Here is a 22,191-nt window from a genome sequence, read left to right as displayed (position 1 = left end):
TGCCGAGGGACTCACGTGATAAACCCAATTGAAGAAACTTTTGAAAATTTTGTTGTAGAACCCCTTTGCTCGAGTGTGAGAGAAAAGAAATGTCCTGCTAAAGCCTGAGTCTTACATAGCGAGGACTCGCCATTAATTGTGATCAGCTTGCTATAGTTCTAACACGCTCACCTGCACCAATAGGATCGTTTGCTAGGGTTATAGCAAACTCACCTGCACCAATAGGATCATTTGCGAGGGTTATCGCAAATTCACCTGCACCAATAGGATCGTTTGCGAGGGTTATCGCAAATTCACCTGCACCATTAGGATCGTTTGCGAGGGTTATCGCAAACTGGCCTGCACCATTAGGATTATTTGCGAGGGTTATCGCAAACTCACCTGCACCATTAGGATCATTTGCGAGGGTTATCGCAAACTCACCTGCACCATTAGGATCGTTTGCAAGGGTTATCGCAAACTCACCTGCACCATTAGGATTATTTGCGAGGGTTATCGCAAACTCACCTGCACCATTAGGATCATTTCTGAGGGTTATCGCAAACTCACCTGCACCATTAGGATCATCTGCTAGGGTTATAGAAAATTCACCTGCACCATTAGGATCATTTGCGAGGGTTATCGCAAACTCACCTGCACCATTTGGATCATTTGCCCTGGTTCGGACAAATTTCACCTGCACCATTTGGATCATTTGCCCTGGTTCGGACAAATTTCACCTACACCATTTGGATCATTTGCCCTAGTTCGGAAAATTTTCACATGCACCATAGGAATTACATGCCATGGTTCTGACAAGCGTACCTGCATAAGAAGAGATCATTTGCTATAGTTCTAGCAGACTTACCTGTGTCAAAGGAATTGCCTGCCATGGTTCTGACAAGCGTACCTGCATAAGAAGGGATCATTTGCTATAGTTCTAGCAAACTTACCTGTGTCAAAGGAATTGTCTGCCATGGTTCTGACAAGCATACCTGCATGAAAAAGATTCACCTGTTTGGAGACTCACGACTCGAGGGTCAGAGAAAATAGCATGTCAAATATTCACGACTCGAGGGTCGGAAAGGAAACGATATGTTTAGAAACTCACGACTCGAGGGTCGGACATTCACGACTCGAGGGTCGGAAGACACCTATCACAACACGAGGGTTGGAGACTCACGACTCGAGGGTCGGCAACTAGGCTTTGTAGTATGTGAATGCACTAGCTGATGCTGATGTCGATCCCAAGATTTTATCTCCTTATTGAATTTGTTTAAACCATATTTGCACCTACACCACGGCTATGCTTATGCCGGCTTGGTAATGTTTATGTATGTGGATAATGCTTATGCTCATGTATATGTTGGCTGATGTAACGAATGGAACGAAGTAATGTCTTCTATGAGACTACCTGAAAAGGTTTCTGGAATGGATATGAAAATTTGTCTTAAAGAAGACTACCTGAAAAGGTTCTTAGCAACGATAAAATTTGTCTTAAAGAAGACTACTTGGAAAGGCTGAAAAGATGTCTTAAAAGACTACCTAAAAAGGTTCTTGGAATGACAATGAATGTCTTAGAAAAGACCACCCAGAAAGGTTCGTAGAATGTCTTAAAGAAGAGGTTCCTAAAAAGGATGACAAATTGTTTTAAAGAAGGCTACCTAAAAAGGTACTTAGAAAAAGAATGTCCTGAAGAAGACTACCCAAAAAGGTTCTTGGAAATAACGATGATTGTCTTAGAGAAGACTACTTAGAAAAGTTCTTAGAAAAGGACTGTCTTAAAGAAGACTACCCTAAAAGGTTCTTGGAAATGACGATGATTGTCTTAGGGAAGACTACCTGAAAAGGTTCGTAAAAAAGAATGTCTACCTAAAAAGGTTCTTAGAAAGGATAGAAATTTGTCTTAAAGAAGACCACCTGGAGAGGCTGAAAGATGTCTTAAAAAGACTACCTACAAAGGCTGAAATATGTCTTAAAAAAGGCTACCTAAAAAGGTTCTTACGAAAATAATGTCTTAAAGAAGACTACCTGAAAAGGTTCTTGGAAACGATGACAATTCGTCTTGAATAAGACTGCTTGAGGAGACTCCTAGAAAGGATCGTGAGATTTGTCTTAAAGAAGACTACCTAAAAAGGTACGGTGTAATGTATCGACCAATGTATGTAATGCGTGACTTATATGTATTTGCATGATGCTCCAATGATAGGTCGTTAATAACCAAAGCGTATATAGTTTGCTGGAGTTGTAAGGTTGTTGGATGCTAGCGCGATTCCCCAATACCTATTTTTTGAACTTTGAATATCGTAGTTAGGAGAAAGATTTGTTCGATGTTTGTAGAGTGTGAGAACGCCTTTTCCTTATGTTGTGCGTCTTGCCCCATTTTGGCTTTGTCGTATGCTTCGACTTTTAGATTGAAGGGGTATGCCCTTGATCCCCAGGATATGAAGGGTTATCCATAGTGTTCTATCCTTTTGCATTTATCCTATGTTTGACATGCCCCTGATTGAGATTGCTTCGAGATGTGACCCAGGTCGATTGGACCTTAGGAAGAATGCCCCTAGTAAATAGGATGTTTGATTGCATGCCCCTGTGATCCTTGTAATTTTGCCCCTGTTTAGGAGAACCCCCTAGATGTGGTTCCCCCATTCCAGAGTCTTTATTAGAAGTGATCGCCTTTGATTAACCCATTTCGAGATCTCCTTGATGCTAAGTGTATATTCGTAGATGACGTTGTACCCTTTGAGAAGTAACTCCAACGCAATGCATACGCAAGTTTTGAAATCGAAGTCCGTTATGAATTAGGACTAGGTGATTAGAGATGAATGCTTGAAGAAGCGTAGTGATTAGAAGTAGTTTTAACAAACCTTAGGAGTCAGTATAACAAAATCCTGCTTTAATATGCTCTCGTAGTTAACCTTGCCTCAATTAGGACTTTTGAATGTTGTAACTTGGCCTGGTTCATGTTTTAAGAAACAATGGATATGAGGCTCAAAGTTTTATTTATCCCACCCCTTTCTCCTTGATGTTCTCCAAATCCTAAAAATTCGCCTAATCCAATGGATGTGCTTTGTTTGTAAGAGAATCAGTTTTGATTTCGATGTTGAGCAGAAGCCTTAGTAGACATCCAAGCATTGATGAAAAATGTTGTAGAGATCCAAGCATTGATGTGAAGCTTTGATGATTTTGTAGTCACAAGATTATCCTTGGTATTTAGCTTTTGTTTTTATCCCTTATTTTTGCATGAACCAACTCCTTTGAGTTTGGTCCATTGGGATGCCCTAATTTTTGCCTAAGTCATTTTGTTTTCTTTCATGGAATTTCCATTTTGACTTAGCGGGCGTTTTTCTCCTTTTTTTTATGCTCTTTTTGGTCCTTGGATTTTGAACATTGTGACTGCCATGTTGATTTTGATTTGCAAGCTTCGCCTTTGATACTTCCTCGATCTTGAATGATATAATGAGGAAGAAGATTGTTGTGAATGTTATCTCCATTACTTCCTTATTCTTGGATGAATGCGAGGAAGAAGATGTGCTTGAACCTTTGCTTTGCTTGATCCTTATGCTTGAATCTTGCTCGAATCCTTGCTTGGATTGACTGATTCTCTTGACAACCAAAATACACCATTGAATTAATTGAAGTCTACCCTGCCCCAGGTTAAAATCAAGGTTTATTTGAAAAGTAGAAACAAACTCCAACTCCTGGCTCGAGGGGGTAACGAGGGATTAACATCCTTATATTTCCACTGTTTGGGAATTGAAGCAATGCTTGTACATCGTCGGTTCGGTCTTACCTCGAAAGCATATGTTTAGCTGGACTTAGTTATTTGTATTCGTCACTCTCCCTTAAGTTTGTTAATAATCCTAAATTTGAATTTGAAAATAGCACAGAAGTGTGCGAATGGAAAGTCATAGTAGTGAGCGAATGAATTGATTTCAAAACCTGCATGGTCATCCCATTAAAATTGCTAATCCGAAGGTACAACTTTTATCTTGAGTAACACTTAGCAATCGTAGGGGTCGAAATTCTGACATGATAAGCACCTATTGATCCTAGGGACAATCTCCTTTGTAAATCCGTTGACCTTGTTTTATCCCTTGGTTGATGAACTTGTAGAAGTGAAGGGTAACCTCGAGTTCTCCTTGGACATGTCAAACCTGTTGGGAATAAATCGTTAGCGGTGGGTCTTCGTCGTATCGGAACTTCATGAGTTTCCTTTGACTGAACCTCTTTTGCTTTTCCTAAGGATAATATCACACCATTTTCAACCTCCAGATTTTGTAGATTGATAAAGGAAATCTATGACCCTTTTGCCCCTTGGCGTGGAGTTAACATACGTCGCCTTTCCTCTATCCTAGTTATGCATTTTTGTTCAGGGTATTGCCCCAGTTAGACTAATCCTTGCCCCCAGGTTATCGTAGAGCGTCCTCGTAAGTTTGATATGTTCTAAGATGAACCCCTTTATGACTAGATACCCCTTGAGTGTATCTATAAGGGAACTTCTTTGTTGAACTAATCCTTGCTCGGCGATATCCTTTGTTGTATTTATGATCCTGTTACGACAAGGCATGGACATGCGTCTGGCATGGCGAAAGACATCCCTTTTTTTCAAACTCATTCCCAATGATTTATCCTCCTTTCTCCATAGTTTATGATCCTTTTATTTTCTTTGGGAAATCGGCTAGTGCGGTAGGTGTGGATAGAAATGCAAATGTAGATGGAAATGTATGACTGCATGAAAATGCGAATGCGTGGGTCTGCGAGAGACTCCTTTTTTTGTACGCTATGACTCCTTATATGCAATGCAGACGTGTGACGTATTATCCTAGGGATAGCCTTAGAGGCGACATTAGACCCTTGTGAAATCCTTGCAAGATAGATGTTATGACACGCCAATGGAAATCCCTTAGGTTGGGGAGTATGAAGAAGGTAGCGGCTGGTGACCGTTCAAAACAGTCACCAAGTATCATGGCCATCGAGAGGCCGATCAACGTGTACCAATGAAGTTGTCCTTGGTAGGGAGGTTCTCTATGCGGAACACAACCTATATAAGGACGATATCGAATGAAGTGAAATCCCTACAGGCTAGGGATGAAAGATGTATAGATGGAAATCCAAACCCTACAAGTTAGAGGGTGGCAGAAACAAGCATGGAGTGACCGTTCAGGACATTCACTAGATCTCATAGCCATCGAGAGGCCAATCGAACGCATGCTAATGAAGTTGTCCTTCGGCGAAGGACGCGTCATTGTGAAAACACATGGATGTAAAAGAAAAATCCCTACAGGCTAGGGAGTTCGTAAGAGCAAGCACGGGGTGACCGTTCAAGACAGTCACTGAATCGCATGACCATCGAGAGGCCAATTGACGTATGCTAACAAAGATGTCCTTCGTACGAAGGATGCGATTTTAGAAGTAGAATCCCTATAGGCTAGGGAATGCGTAGACGTAGGCACGGAGTGACCGTTCAAGACAGTCACTAGATCGCATGGCCATCGAGAGGCCAATTGACGTACGTAAACGAAGATGTCCTTCGTGGGAAGGACACGTAGTTGTAAGAATACAAGGATATATAAGGAAAGTCCCTACAGGCTAGGGAATGTGTAGATACAGGCGCGGAGTGACCGTTCATGACAGTCACTAGGTCTCATGGCCATCGAGAAGCCAATCAACGTGCGTAAATGGAGGTGTCCTTCGTGGGAAGGACATGGTCTTAGAAATGAAGTCCTTGCAGGCCAGGAAACGCGTAGGAGTACCTGTAAAAATTACACGCAAGACATTCGCAGTATATAAATTGCATATATAATAAGCACGTAAGCACATAAGCCGTAGGTTCATAGGTTCGACGTAACGGCTTAGGGTGCCTACCCTTCCCATATGAATGTTCTAGAAGGTCTCATGGGATCGTTCGTAGCCGCCGAGACTTTTTGTCTCTTTGGATTTTGGAACAACTCATTGGTCCATGAGGTTCGAATTTTAGGGGTTGGTTCCCAGAGAGATCAGCTAAATACCCAGTCCAGCCCTCAACAAGGTCGAGCCTCGTATCAGACCTTTCCGAATATTTAACCCACTCTGAGTGGAATTATAATAAGACTCACAGGCGATGTATTTCCCCTCTGGTCTTAAATATAATTCCCACGCTTAGGTTTGACAGCAATTTATATGTCCCAAAAATGCGATAAAATAACACATATTCAAATAAATAAACATTTAATTGAATTGCGGTAAAAAAAATGAGTTGCAGAGAATAAATAAGATTTAAAATAAATAAATAAATAAAATTTAAATATTTAAAAGAACCTGATCTCCAAATCTGCCATTTGTAGCTCCAAAAACGCCGTACAACAATAAATATTAACGTAGACAAATATTCATTTAAATTGTTGTAAATAATGATTGTGAACAGGAATTGTAAATAAATAAATAATTAAAAAAAATTAAATATTTAAATAAAAAAATGAAAACCTAAATCCTAATCCAAACCCTAATCTTGGCGAATTAGCCAAACCCTAAAAAGTTCTCCAAAAACCTAAATGATTTGCCAAGAAACCTAAACCCTGCCAAGCCTTAGGAGCATAATAATTCACCATTAATGATTAGTCCCCAGCAGAGTCGCCAGCTGTAGCAACCTGCCCTAAAAATTAGCTTTTTAGAGTCGCCACCTATTCTAAAGGGCGAATAGGAAACCCTACGCTGTTAAGAGATCGGGGTAAGTTATTATAATCAGGACGAGGGAAGGTGTTAGGCACCCTCAACCCTTTCCTAAGGTTTTATGTTCAAAGTAAAGGTTAATGGCTAAATATTGAGGTTTATAGCTAAGGAAGTGAATAGGGGAAAATTTGAGATTTTAGGGAAGGGGACTCGCCTTGGTTATCCAAGTGCCTACGTATCTCCTTATGGAGAATCAGAGTCAACGTAGTTCGGGCACAGGGTTGTACGCCTTAGAATTGATTATGGAGGTTTGAAGGCATTTTGAATGGCCTATCGTAGTTTTGAATTTAACTTGAAAGGCATTTTGAGTTGCCTGATTGAAAAGGATGAAAATCCGTAGTATCGTGGTTTAGTGTTTTTTTAGATGTTTTAGGCGTACAACCCTGATTTGATATGTCACCGTTAGATGCGATGACCAATAGATTTGGTCAGTATAGCTAACGGATTAAGGGGCATTGCTGGTTACTCAGATCGATAGATTGATCGTCGCGGGCAGCAAATTAAATGTGTTTTGAATTTTATGTATTTTTTATCTCTCGTCTAATGCGACTAATAGCTTTAGTCGGGTCGAGGAGAGAATTAAATCAGAATTAATTAAATTTATATTAACAAATAAATTGAATTGATCAAAATTATTTCTCGCCTAATGCGACTAATAGGTATAGTCGGTTCGAGGAGAAAATTTAAAATTAATCAAGAATCAATTGAAATTTTTGCCCAAATGGGATTGGGGCAAACCCTAATGCGTATAACCTTTCTAGGGTTTTTATTGTGATTTTTGTACTTAAAAATAACTAAATAAATTACTCGACATAATCGAATAATCGGGAAAATATTCTAAGCCTAATCCTAATTTTATTATTTAAAAATAATTATCAAAATTAAATTATATGCACATTAATATATATAATTAAACAATTGTATAAATAATATATATAAATAAAAAAAACAAAGGAACCTGGGCAGGATCCTGTGTGGTGCTCCCTTGAAGTCCATGGTGGGCCCTCAGCTTTGTGTACGTTAGATCAGAATTGTAGGAGATCTAAGGGTGTGAGGCGAAGATGTACGATGGTCCTTCTTGAATGCGCTGCATTGGATTCTTGAGTATGCTTACGCAAAGAAAGTAATAAAAAGTTAGAGGGAGACGCTGGGTATCGAACCCAGGTCTCAAAGGTTGGGAGTCTTTTGCACTTACCACTTCAACTGCAACAATTCGTTGAACAAAAAGCCAAGCCAATTAAAGAAATACAAAACAGAGTTAAATGGCACATTTAACAAAAGTCAAAACCGTGGGTCCCTTGCTTCGCTGCTAGCCGATGAATGATGGAGAGAGGAAGCCTTTGAATTTTGACCATCCAACCAACCTCTGCCACGCATGAAGAGAGAATGCGTGTTGGTTGACGGGCCAATGAGGGATTGCCAAACGGCCACGCCTGCATCCAAGCCCTGGGACCGCCGCCGGAACAGTAGTGGGGATCATCTTCTCCGATCAATCAGAAACGGTAACCTGCGAAAAATGGACGGAAACAAAAAACAAATAACCCAGATCGAATGGAAATCGTCTCCGGAGTTCGAATATGGCCTTAGTTTTTTTACGAAAACGCCTGTAAAATCAAGTTCGAACGCGAAGCTTTTTAGGATCCCATCCATGGTGATTCTTTTTCTGTGCGTGAAAGCTTGCCCACAATGAGCCTAACTCATCCCAATCATCATCATAGACCAAAATATATACATTTAATCGAACCATAATGCAAGAATTACACGTTTGAAATTGAGAATTTATACCAACCGGTGCAACCTTAGTGAGACGGTTCTGAGATGTTCTAACCTTCACAAACACTTGGGAGGATCCCCTGGACGGTGCACAAAGATGATTCAGGGCTTCTAACTCCTTCAGAGCGGCTGTATACGATCAAGTTTTATGCCCTAATTTGGAGAGAAGTTTCCACTTGAAAACCCTAGTCTTTTCTCCCTCAATTTCGTCCCCCTCTCCTTATCCTTCATTTAGAATATATATGGATGCATTTAGGGTTATTAGTTTTTGGAGAGAAAATAATTTCATTAGTGAGAAAGATTTGACTTGGAAATTTCATCCAAACTTTCTATTTTTGCACTTAATCTATTCTCTCCTTTTTTCCACGAAATTTGTACCATTTATTGAATATTTGGATGATTGAAACTCCATTGGAAAATCAATCCTTGATTTAATCTAATTATTTTATGTCTTACTTAATTTATTTAATATTTAAATGAATAAATTCAAATAAATAAAATAAATGTATTAAAACTAAAACAATAGATCTTTAGGTCCTAATATTATTCGTGGATATGTTTTAGATCCAAAAAATAGGCCCAAGAATTCAAAATATCAAAATTCTCCACTTTGCATTAGATGTAATTTCTCAAAATCGCCCAACTTGTACACGCTATAACTCCTTTAATTTTTAACATAATGAGGTGTTCTTGTACATTTTGGAAATCTAAAAGAGTCCTCTAAATGACCTTTTTGGTTTCATTTTAATTGAAGCTTCCATGCTCAAGTTATGAGCTTTGACCAAAAAGGTGTTTTTTCGTTGACTTTCAAAAGGACCTGTAATGTTTTTGTCCATATCTCCCAAACGATGCATTTCTTGATTTTGGGCCCAATATCAAAGTTGTAGAGGGTGAAATTTCCTTGAGAATAGGCTTTGGTTGGGAAATTTTTGACGCTCCATGTAGAAGTTATGACCAGTCAAAGTTGCGTTGACTTTCTCCTATAAAAAACCCTAATTTGAACCTTTGCATTTGTCCATGGCAATTTTTATTGATATATAATGATCAACCTTTGATCAAATGATGGATATAACCTCACCTACTTGATGTTGACGAAAAATCTCGAAGTTTGACTGTATTTTGACTATAGTTGACTTTTAGATCATCATAGTCGATTAGTGATCATCTGAGCCATTGAGTGCGCAATCCTTGGAATAGAGGCTTGATAATTGACATACCGATACCTTTAGACATATAAAACACCTTGAGATCCATTTGAGGCCTTAAACATTCACAATCCTTTGATAAAATGAAAACCCTAGTTTTGAGAAGCCCTCGATTAGGAACATGTTGCTTGAATAAACCATTGGACCTTGAGCCATTGAAGATAAGCAGAGGAGGGCAAATTTTGGGGTATGACAGCTGGATCCGTGAACAATGTTTAGCTAACAAAATAATTAAAGCATGTGTCAAACGCTGGGATCGAACCCAGGTTCCTTGAGTCACGCACTTGTTACACTAGCCAACCATATACCTTTGAATCAATAAATATAAAAACAAATAAAATCTAATATTCAAAAGAGAAGTCAGAATGGGCCCCCCTGAAAGTTTGACTGACGAATTGTGTGAGGAGAAAGGACCCAATTTCGCTGGGCAGCCAATAGCCATAGGAAAGAGGAAGTTGGAATGCTGACCCACCAACCAGAATGCACCACGCGCATGAGTCCAAAAGTATGCACTGTTCATCGTCTTCCTAAAGGGTACTTGCAGAATTTTAGTTGGAGTTTGCTGCAAAATTACCTGCGATTTTCCTTAACAAAATTCCAAAGATTTTGTACCTGCAAAAAGCTGCGTTGAACCAAACAAGTAAACGCCCAGATTACCTTAAAATTGGCCCCTGATCACGAATATGGCCATCTTTTGGCCTAAAAACCTCCGAAATCATGAACCCGATGAAGAGACTTCTTCATGCCCTAACCATGGCAGATGCGTGTACCTGCGTGCAAGCTTATGAGCAAGGCCTCAAAGCTACCTTAAATAACACTCTTAGCTCTTATAAAACGTTAGCTTTCATTAAAATTACTAAAAACATGAATTATAAAAGCCAAACATGTATAAACATGATGAATGGAATAGCCACGTTCTAAGCGTCATGAAGCTTAGGTATTGATCCACTCTTACCCTATACCACCTCAGGAGTATAATGGAACGGTTATTTGGACTTGTAAAGGGCTACAACCAAGAAAACGAATTCTACACTTTCTTTGAATTTTGTGACTTTCTAACCCTAGTTGCTTCACCTCCTTTTTTTTTGAGGTCTGATGATGTTAGGATTATATAGAGGAAGAAATTAGGTTAAACACTTGGAGAAAAAAATCATTGCTTGATTGGAAAAGATTTGATTTAATTCTTTGCACAAAATCTTTCTATTTTTGCTTCAAGTTCACTTCCATTCTTTTCCACGTTTTCCTTAGCCTCATAAATCAATTTGGATCTGATTAAATATTGGGAGAATGATTTGTAAAATCTCCTTCCATTTTGTTATGATTTACCATGATTTAATTTGAATTTAAATGGGCAAATTCAAAAATAATTAAAATAAAATCATAAAATACTTAGAAGTTGATTCATGGGCTCCTTATATCCTTATTGTCACGTGGAAAACCCAAAAGTATAAGCCCATTAGGAAGAAATTCACTTTTGCTTATATTGACTTTTATGCACATTTTTCCAAAATCGACCAACTTTAGCAAACCATAATTCTCTCAATATTTATTGTATGGAAGTGTTCCACGACTTTTTGAAAACCTCAAGATGTCCTCTACAAGAACCTTTCGAAACTTTTTTCCATTTGAGGATTTTATCTTGATGATATAGCTCCTGACAAAAAACAGCTTTTTGCGGGCTTCTAGAAGGACTTGTAATATTTTGGACCATATCTCTTGAATGAAGCATTTTTAGCCTTGGCATGTGAGAGACAAAGTTGTAGAGACTTCAAATTCCTTCAAAAGGAGCTTTGGATGGGAAATTTCTGATGTTCCATGTGAAAGTTATGGCTGGTCAAAGTTGGGTTGACTTTCTCCTTAAAACCCCTAATTTAGAAACTTAGGTTCTTGATGATTTTGGAGCTTTTTTTGATGAATCATGATCAACCCCTGATCAAATGATGAATCTAACATTAAAATGTTGATGCTGACCAAAAAATCAGGAGTTTTGACTGTATTTTGACCACAATTGACTTTTAGGTCAAACTAGTCGATTGTTGACTGTTTGGGTTGTTGATTGAGCAATCTTAGGAATCAGAGTTTGAAACTTGAGGTGAGGATCCTTTGAATCATATGAGAGGCCATGGTGTCCATTTGAGGCATCAGAAGCTGATCTTACTTTAAAAAGATCAAAACCCTAGTTAGAGAATTGTTGTTTAGGAGAGAGACTGCATGCTTCCTTCTTGTATATCTTTGAGCATTTGAAAGTCAGATGGACTGAAATATGAGTAAATATGATGGGCAAATTTTGGGGTATGACAGTTTTATTCAGAAATTTTTTTGAAGATTGATTTTGAAAATGAACTTGATGTTGATCAAGTGATTTTAATTTAGAAAAATGGTTGATTTTAGTTGTTGAATTATCTAATTAATTAGTTAACTAACTAAAACAACAATAAAATAAAATAAAATAAAGTACAATCAAGGGATGAGGATAAAATTTCAACATGGGGATAAAGAGAGTAAATCAAATAACGTTAGACTTAAGACCCTATGAAAATGAGAGAAACAATGAATTGCTAGCGTGAAAGGCGATCCTCGCAATCAACTTGAAATATGAACACACATGTAATGTATCGTGCGAAGTGTGACACCGCTGAACACAACAAAAATAGAACAAACACAACGAGACATAACTGTCATACCCTAAGTTTTACCCTGGTTATATTTTAACAGCATTATGTGTTGATAATCGTGTTTTAAAAAAATCAAATTGTATTTTAAATCTTCTGAGTTCCATATCAAATTAGGAACAACCGGGACACAAAACTTATCAAATTGATGCATTCTATATCCAACCTACAACAAAAGAACATGATAGAGAAAGTTAGAGAGAGAAGGAGTGCTAGGGTTTGAGTTTGTTTATGCTTTTTTCCATGGAGTCTAATAAAGCACACAGAGGAGGGAAATGGGAACAAGTTAACAGGAAGAGTTTTGGGAGGAAGGAGATTGGTGGGATATCATGAAGAATGGATCAGAAGGTGACAAAGGTTGTTTGACAACTTTTTTCTTCACAGACTTTGGTGAAGAATGGAGGGAAAAATATCAGTTTTTTGAGTTCAAGGAGTTGGGAGCTTTACATGAGATTGTCATACCTCCTAAGAGAGATTGGAAGGGAAACAAATATGGTTTTGTTAGGTTTGTGAATGTAGAAGACGAGAGGTTACTGGAGGTGAAGTTGGACAACTTATGGTTGGATGGTAAGGGCTATCAACAAACATCTCGAAATTTAAGAGGAAGGTTGTAAGTAAGTTTGTTTTAAAGAACAAGGGGGGTTAATAGGGAGAGTAAACCTGTTCAGGTGGTTTCGGGAGGATCGAAGGGGGTTGGTGGTTATGTTAGGGTGGAGGGAGGTAGAGGTCATGTAAAAAGTTTCGTTGAAGTGGTAAAAGGAGGTAACCGATTTGGTGGTAAGGAGGAAGGTTGTGTAGAGAGGAGTAAGGCAGATAAATCCTTCTTCTTTGTCTCTACTAAAGCAGAGAGAAGGAAGTTTAAAAAAGCTATGGTGGGAGTGACTGTAACTCCAAGATTGGCATTTGGGGTTGCTCAGAGTTTGATTGAAGAAGGTATTTTTTTGGTGGTTGCAACACCGCTAGGTCCTAATCTTTGCTTATTGGAGGAAGTTGTAGAAGGGGACTTAAAAATACTGCTTGAAGATGGAGGGGCCTGGAAGGATTCTTGGTTTAAGGAGGTTAGACCATGGAGAGCGTCAGATTCTGAATGTTTCAGGGAAGCTTCTATTTCCATATATGGAATTCCTTGTTATGCTAGGAATGAGAGGTTTTTAGAGCCTCTGTTGAAAGATATCAGGGTCTTGGCTAATAGCGAGTTTCTGGCTTTAAAACCGATAAGGTTGGATGTTCTTGGTTGTATGGTGTTCACAAAATCATTAAGTTATATTAGGAGTGAAGTTTCCGTTTGTTTGAATGGGGATTGGTTAAGTATTTTAATTGTTGAAGATATCCCGATTACTAGCTTTAAGGGAGATAGGAATCTAGCAAGAGGTTCATCAGGGTTAGATTATTCTAACAGTGTGGAGCAGTCGGATTCTGAGGAAGGGGAGGAGGAAGATAGGGGGTTAGAGGGGACCCATCAGTGTTCATCAGAAGAAAGAGAGGAAGGAGGTGGAGAGATGGTTGTTGTGTATATCGAGGAAGAAGCAGGGTCCTTTTCAAAGCCTGCTATAGGGTCAAAATCAAAGTCTGAGCTGTTTAAGGATAAAGTGGAAGGAATTAATTGCTCTTTCACAAAAAAAAGGGTGTCTTTTCAGCTTCAAGACAATTCAAGATTTTCTGAAAGCCTTTCAAACTCGTCAGTAAGCAAAGTGGCGTGTTCTATTGAGCAAAGTAAAGTAACAAAGTTTGATGAAGGGGCAAAGGGGGAAGTGGGACCCGCAGGTGTTTTCATTAAAAATAATGAATATGTTGGGGGAAATTAAGAGAAGGGGGTTTGTAATAAACATTGGGCTTGGGCCTAGTATTCCTTCGGAGCAAGTAAAAACTATTGGAGGGAGTTTTTTGTCTGCCTCTGGGGCACAACAGGTATTAGAGGAAAAGAATAATTTAATAAACAATTGGAGGAAAAAGGGGGTGAGTTTTGATGACCAATGTGAAAGAATTAAACAGTCAAAAATTGTGAGGAGAAAAATGCGAGAGGTGTTCGATCTAGGGGCAAAAGCGGAGAATTTTTTTCATCTTGTGGAAAATCTGGTTACCCTTTCTCAGGACATAGCGCTCATGGTTCCAGAGTCGAAATCATTATTTGCAAAGAGTAATTACTTATCAGGAGGTCTTCCCTTATCTTGTGAATCGCTCACGCATTCTAACATTCGTAATTGCAATGCAAGGGTGGTCAATGGGGTGATGAGTAGAGCTTCAGAAGGACTTTTGAGCTCTATGACTAGGTTAGGTATTTACAATAACTCTAAGGCTTTCGATCCGGTGGCTAAATTGGGGGAAATTGATGTTCGTGAATTGAAAGGGTATGAGGCATTTAAGGAGATAAAAGAATATGGTTTTAAATGATAATTTTATCTTACAACGTTAGAGGGGCTCGGCCGCGTTTAAAGAGGAAGAGGGTTGGTAAGCTTATTCAAAGAGGGGAGATTGACATTTGTTTCATTCAAGAATCTAAGTTAAGTTGTGTGGAAGTAGCTTGGGTGAAAGAATTGTGGGGTTTAGAGTTTGTGGAGTGGTCTCATAAGGATGCGGAGGGAGCATTGGGTGGGATTCTAATTATATGGAGAAAGAACTTCTTAACAGTTTTGTACAGTTTCAGGGGAGATGGATACTTTGGTGTTTGTGCAGAGAAGGATGGGAGGATTCTGTATTTTATAAACGTGTATGCTGCCTGTGATGAGACTAAGAAGTTACAATCTTGGAGGAAAATATTAGAGTTCAAAGCTAATTGTGCTGTGGGTTCTTGGTGTGTAGGGGGTGACTTCAGTTCCATTTCTGATCCAGAGGAAAGAGTTGGAGTTTCTAATAGGAGTAGTAAAAAGGAGATTGATAATTTTAGAAGTTTTATCGAGAAAATGGAGTTGATAGATCCACATACTATAGGTGGTAAGTTTACTTGGTATAAGAATGATGGTAGATCTATGAGTCGCTTGGATAGATTCTTGATTTCGGAGTGTCACTACTAAAAAATTCGCTTTTAGTGACCGATTTAGTGACCGAAAAATTTTGGTCACTGTAGTGACCGAATTAGCCACCAAAATTTTATATTCATGAGAAAATTTTAAGAGGTCACTAAATCGGTCACTAAAATAAATCAGCCACCGATTTAGAGACCAATATTTTGTGACCGAAATTTTGGTCACTATAGTGACCGAATTAGCCACCAAAATTTGATATTCATGAGCCAATTTTAAGTGGTCACTAAATCGGTCACAAAAAATATTTTTATATACAATTTAATTTTTATATATAAATTAGAGACCGAAATTTCGGTCACTAATATTTTTTGTTTTCTTTTTCTATTTTTAATTCTCTTTATTATTTTACTATTTCCTTTCTATTTTTTTAAAGATTTTAATTCTCTTTCAAATTTAAATTTTTGCTAAAATTTTCATGTTTTTATTGTTTTAACATACAATATATTTATAAAAAACTATATGTATATATGTTTAAATATAAAATATAACAATAGTTATTAAGTGGTCTAGGAAGATTTGGTTAGCGGAAGGGGATAACAATTCTCGCTATTTTCATAATTCTGTTAGGGAAAGGAAAAGTAGGAATAATAAATGCTCTATTGCTTTGGAGAATGGGAGATTAGAGGAAGTAGATGAAATTAAAGGTTTTATCTACAACCATTTTAGCAACTTTTTCAAGGAGGACATAAAGGAGAGGCCGAGGCTGAACGGGTGTAGCTTCAAATCATTGTCAAGGGCTGGTTCCTTGAACCTTGTTAGCCCTTTTTTTCTAAATCAGAGTTAAAAGAGGTTGTTTGGGCTTGCGAGGGGAGTAAAAGCCCGGGTCCAGACGGGTTCTCAATGGAGTTTTTCAAGTTACATTGGTGTCTTCTCAGGGAGGATTTGCTGCATTTTTGCGCTGATTTTCATGCCAAGGGGAAGTTAGTTAAGTCTATTACTTCTTCCTTCATAACTTTGATTCCTAAAAGTAAGAATCCTCAGAATCTTAAGGAGTATCGCCCCATTTGCTTGGTGGGGTGCCTCTATAAAATCCTTGCAAAAATGTTGGCGGCGAGAATTAAAAAGGTGATAGGAAACTTGGTTTCTTCCAACCAAACAGCTTTTGACCCAAACAGAAATATGATGGATGGAGTGTTGTTGGTGAACGAAATTTTGGATTGGTCAAAGAGAAATAAGAAGAGTTGTTTTTTGATAAAAGTCAATTACGAGAAGGCCTGTGATTCGGTGTCTTGGAGTTACCTTAGTATGGTGATGGAGAAGATGGTTTTGATAAGAAGTGGATGAAATGGATGAGTGCTTGTGTTTTCAGTAACAACTTGTCTATCTTGGTGAATGGAAGTGCAACTTCTGATTTCAAGACCGAAAAGAGGCTCCGTCAAGGGGTCCCATTGTCGCCGTTCCTCTTTGTTATTGCTATGGAAGGGCTGACAACGTTAGTTAGGAAGTCAGTGGAGATAGGGGACTTCAAACCTCTTAGATTTGGAGAAGAAGGCTATGTTGACATTCTCCAATTCGCTGACGACACAGTTATCATTGGGGAAGCATCGTGTGACAATTTTTGGAACATGAAAGTTATTTTAAGAGGTTTTGAATCTGTATCAGGGTTGAAGGTTAATTTTTCCAAAAGTAACATTTATGGGGTGAATACAGGTGACTGGCTGATGAAAGCTGCTACGGCTTTTCTCTCTTGTAAAAAAGGAAATTATCCTTTTGTTTTCTTAGGAATTATGGTGGAAGTGAGCCCAAGAAGCAAGAAAGTCTGGTCAAGCGTTATCAATAATATTAAAGGTAGATTAGAGGGGTGGAAGAATAAGAACATATCTATTGGAGGGCGTGTGACTCTTTTGAACGCGGTGGTGAATGCCATGCCATCTTTCACCTTCTCGTTTTATAAGGCGCCTAGTATGGTGATCAAAGAGATAAGAAGTCTTATGAGCAATTTTTTATGGAATGGAAAAGATAAAAAGAAGTGTATCCATTGGGTGAAGTGGGAAAAAGGTGTGCAGATCGAAAGACAAAGGGGGGCTGGGAATTAGAGACGTTGGAGAAGCAAATGTAGCTTTGTTGTTAAAGTGGAAGTGGCGAGTTCTAAACGAGGAAATTGCAATATGGTGGAAGTTTTTGAAGTTTCGTTATAGGAAACCAAAGGCAAAGGTGTAGTGGAATGATGAGGATACCTCTACTCTAGATGAGTCTTTATGGTGGAAAGACATGGTTAAAAACGATTTCAAATATGTGCAGGATTTTGGGGGGTTTTTCTGATTGTGTTCAATTCAAAGTTAAAAACGGAAAGAGCACTCTTTTTTGGCATAGCTTGTGGTTGGGAAATCAATCTCTTTGTGAAACTTTTCCAAATTTGTTTGATAGTTCAACCTCTAAGCTTTGTACAGTGGATGACGTTGTGGATTGGGAAAATGGTGTTGGTTCATGGAATCTGGTTTTACTTGCAGGAATAGCTCAGGGAGGAAATATTGTTGAGGAATCTGATGTGTTGGCAGATGATCGGAAGACGCTAGCGGAGCTTTTGGATACGGTGTCGCTGGTGCAGAATGTGTCGGACAAGGTAGAGTGGATACTGGAGGACGATGGTAGGTTCATAGTAGCTAGCGTTTCTCATTCTATTGTTGCGGCAAAACAATTGGTGTGGCATTCAAACATTGTTAATTCGCTGGGGGCTGTGTGGAAGATGATAGTGCCGCCTAAAGTCAAAATTTTCGCTTGGAGGATTATGATAGATAGGTTGCCAACAAAAGACCAGTTAAGTTTGAGAGGAGTTTCTGCTACGATTTCAAATCAGAATTGTGTCTTTTGCAATAGGGGTCATGAATCGGTCAATCATATTTTCTTGTTGTGTCGGGTCTCGCTAGAAGTGTGGAAGAGGATCTTCGATTGGTTGGGTGATGATTTGAGTTTGTCTTTCAATGAGCTTTTGGACTTCGCTTCAATTCAAGTTAAAGTTAGCAAGGCTAAAGTGAGGAGCAAGATAAACACTATTTGGGTGGCGACAAATTGGAGATTATGGAAGATGCGAAATTCTATCATTTTTAAAGGGGAAGAGTATTGTTTTGACATGGTGTGTTTTAATGCTATGTTTTTGTCTTGGAGTTGGTTAAATAGTCTAAAGGTGGATTCTATCTTTTATGATTGGTTCCTCTTGATTGTTTCAAAACTATTAATTTTTTTGTTATAAGGGTTGCACCCCTAGTGCAATGTCTTATAAAATTGCTTATTGAAAAAAAAAATTTACCCTAGTTTTTTTCATCTGCATCAGCATAGCATAATCTTTTCATTTGATCTGGCATTTCATCAAATCATATAGCAGTCATCATGGTTTGGATGGAAAGTTAGGAGTTTTAGAATTTTTATCTAATCTTATAACATTCATTCACTTATTCACCTAAAGATTAAGAAGTCAAAAGGCTTGTTTCTTAATCTCAGTGCATCCATTCCATTGCATGAAATTCTTAGAGGTCCAGACCAATGACAATCAAGAGTACTAATTTCATCTGTTCCTCTGTAGGTTTTAACAATCATTTATATTTGAGAAATAAATGTAAAGAGTCCAAGAGTTGGCCCTTTGTATTTGGTTCTCTGTTCCTCTCTCCTCTAAAACATTGGCATGCATCAAGCTTATTTTGAATTAAAGTCAAAGAATGACTTTGTTGACTTTTAATTATAAATTTTGTCTGCAGTGTTGTGAGACAAGTACACATAAGACAAATTGCATTTCCCAAAAACAAAAGAGTTTTCTTTTCAGCTTCGCATGCATCCGATCTCCATACGCATCATCAAATTTTCATCAGGTTTCCATGCTATCAGCAACTTCTCACAATCTTCAAGCCTCACGCATCATAAACCATACATACAACATATGAACATACTTCCCAATTTCATTCCCATAATCTCTTAGTTTTCATTTTTAGCATATCTCCCAATCTATTATTTCATACCATGTCTATGAGCAACATTCAAATAAAAATAAATGAAAATAACCAATGTAAGACCAATGAATTTCTCATATAAATTATCCACATTGGATTACACATTAACTTTAATAAGCATAATTATTACAGTAACCACAACTGCAAATCAATTGCCTCTAAAGATATGAACTCGAAGTATGTAAGACCAATGAATTTCTCATATAAATTATCCACATTGGATTACACATTAACTTTAATAAGCATAATTATTACAGTAACCACAACTGCAAATCAATTGCCTCTAAAGATATGAACTCGAAGTATGTAAGACCAATGAATTTCTCATATAAATTATCCACATTGGATTACACATTAACTTTAATAAGCATAATTATTACAGTAACCACAACTCCAAATCAATTGCCTCTAAAGATATGAACTCGAAGTATAGCATCTTTGTTCTTGATGAGCTCAAAGACACATACATCTCCAACTTTCAAGTTATTTTCTTCCCAGAATTGATTCCAACCTATAGAAAACTGTCCTGATTTCTTGTAATAAAGCAATTTTACCGGCCACGATTTCTTCCCGAATTTTAACTCGACAATCTGCTCCTTCTTATTATCCAAGTATGTTCTGATGAAGGATATTGGTACAATCTGCATCAAGCAACATTTTAACCATTAATAAAAATTGAAAAATAACATTTTAACTTTTAATGAAAACTAAAATGTAGCATTTTAAAAGTTTTGTTCTTATTCAATATAATAATTATAAATAAATTTTGAGATATAATAATACTTACCAATCTATAATGTCTTCGTGGATTCATCGTAATTTTGACTTTGAAAAAAGGATATTTAGAGTTGAACTCATCATCTTTGCCTTGAACTTCATTCATAGATGCATGAGTATTTATTCGCAATGAAGTTCTTTGTGCCACCTTCTTACCTACCGTGTAAGTTAATCATTATACACTAAAATATCAGGAATGCAATTGTTCACCAATTTCTTGTACAACAAGTAACTATAATTAACGATTGATCATATAACCAGAAGTACATTGATATTAAAATTTACCTTTATCGAGAATAATAGTTTGATTCTCAACATCGGACATGTCTTTGTCTCTTTGATCTGAGAGAAAAATATACAACCATTATTTTACACTCAAGCAAGATAATAAAAGAAAACACCTTAAAAGAAAAATCTAGTTGGATTATACCTTGAGGTGAAGGAAAATGTGGCTCTTCAATTCTAAATATTAGTACTTTTAAAGTAAGAACTTTACTTTTGGTTAATTCAAACACACACACATCACCCACTTTCAACTTATTGTCTCCAACAAATTTCTTCCATCCAGCTTTAATTTTTCCAAAAGAATATTTGGCATCCCAAGTTCTCCCATCCATGAGCTGAAGAAGAATATCACTTTGCTCTTTCTCTATATGATCTATTGAAAATTTTGTTGGGACATACTGCAATTTTTTTGTTACAAGTTAAAAAAATCTAACTAGCAATCAATATTTAATAGATAAGATTAAATTTTATTGAAAGCATACCAAAAAATAGCTATGAAGATATGAAGATTTCATGACAATCTTGAATGATGGATTTTTAGATTTGAAACTTCTAGCTCTATTTAATGCTTCATTAATTTTAGAAGTTATCTGTTCTTGTTCTTCCGCATGCTCGTGCTCGTGCTCATCATCCTCCGCTCTTTGGTGTTCAATGCTATCATTTGTATCGTCTAAGAAAATGAACAACATAAATGTTATTGAAAATTAGACTTCAAAATTTAATTGGATAATTGAAAAGATAATTAAAGAATAATTTTGATGATAAATTATACTACCTTTAGCTTGAACATGATGCTCAGGAAAGTTATGATATTTGGAGTTTGTTTCAACATCTTCATTCGTGTCACTTCTAAGTTTCTTATGTGACCGAGGATATGAAATTGGTGATTTAGGTATAGACTTCTTCTTGCATGAAGTTGATTTATCCGAAATTTCAACTGAGTCGTCATCACTAATTTCAATAAGGTTGTCTTGTTCATGATGATTTTCATTGAAAGGATATTCAATTTCAAGTGTACTCGGGCCGAATATGTGTACCACAAAATGAGAGTTTCCTTCGTATTCAAAGAATATCACGTGTCCGTGATCTAGTGAATAATATGTAGCAAACTCCTTCCAACCCTTTTGAAACCAAAAACACTTGTCAACTTTAGCTATATGCATTTCCCATTTTTTTTCATCCGGAGTCTTGAGAAACATTCGATTTGATATATCATTATTATGTTTCATAATAAAACCGCTTGGAATCCTCTGCAATGCATCAAATGTTGTGTAAACATAAATATAATGAAATTTATAAGCATTATAACATAAATCAAAATGTCGTTTTTGTAGGCACGATTAAATGACTTAGTTCACCCGACTATAATCTTAAAAAAAAAAAAAAAAACTTATACTTACAAGCTTTCCATTTTGACAAATTGATGTTGTTATAACTTTAAAGAAACGAGTAGCTGAAGGTGGGAGAGTTTGCTTATTTCCTTGGTTGCTAGTCATTTTTGTTGATTGATCTCTTTTTTTCCCTCTACAACCCTAATTGTAAAAGCAAGTGAATATTTTTATATTTGCTATAACAATTTAAACATAAATAAAACCATCTCATGTAAAAATCATGAATTCATGGTTGCATTATATTGGTCAATACAATATTACAGAAACTCTACATTAAGATAACAACACAAAAACAAAACTCTACATTACAGAAACTATGAACTTTGATTCTTCTATAAATGTTTCAAAATATTCTCACAATTTACACTACAAGAGAAAAGTATATTTACCTTGAAACAAATTCGTAACTGTACTTATTTGCCCCCGAATCACAC

General features: G+C 37.2%; 1 protein-coding gene across 1 annotated transcript; it reads right to left on the bottom strand.

Moving 5' to 3' along the window:
* Positions 1–19,702: 19,702 nt before the first annotated feature.
* Positions 19,703–21,862, bottom strand: LOC131639116 (B3 domain-containing transcription factor VRN1-like). Its single transcript, XM_058909622.1, has 7 exons — positions 21,767–21,862; positions 21,142–21,616; positions 20,849–21,036; positions 20,512–20,764; positions 20,367–20,423; positions 20,092–20,237; positions 19,703–19,945 (listed from the first exon to the last, which is right to left on the bottom strand). The coding sequence occupies exons 1-7, from the start codon at positions 21,860–21,862 to the stop codon at positions 19,703–19,705; spliced, it is 1,458 nt and encodes a 485-aa protein (XP_058765605.1).
* Between the last annotated feature and the right edge of the window lie 329 nt (positions 21,863–22,191).

The sequence above is a fragment of the Vicia villosa genome, unplaced genomic scaffold (assembly GCF_029867415.1).
Source record: "Vicia villosa cultivar HV-30 ecotype Madison, WI unplaced genomic scaffold, Vvil1.0 ctg.002536F_1_1, whole genome shotgun sequence".
Classification (NCBI taxonomy): domain Eukaryota; kingdom Viridiplantae; phylum Streptophyta; class Magnoliopsida; order Fabales; family Fabaceae; genus Vicia; species Vicia villosa.
The sequence above is the reverse complement of the archived record's forward strand: the minus strand, read 5'-3'. Positions and strand labels throughout refer to the sequence as shown.

Bases quoted from the DNA above. Each gene is read 5' to 3' on its own strand.
- LOC131639116 (XM_058909622.1), bottom strand. From the start codon at position 21,862: ATGACTAGCAACCAAGGAAATAAGCAAACTCTCCCACCTTCAGCTACT. The intron at 21,037-21,141 runs GTAGTATAATTT...TCATTTTCTTAG, and splicing joins GCATCATGTTCAAGCTAAAG to ACGATACAAATGATAGCATT. The intron at 20,424-20,511 runs GTATAATCCAAC...TTTTTCTCTCAG, and splicing joins ACATTTTCCTTCACCTCAAG to ATCAAAGAGACAAAGACATG.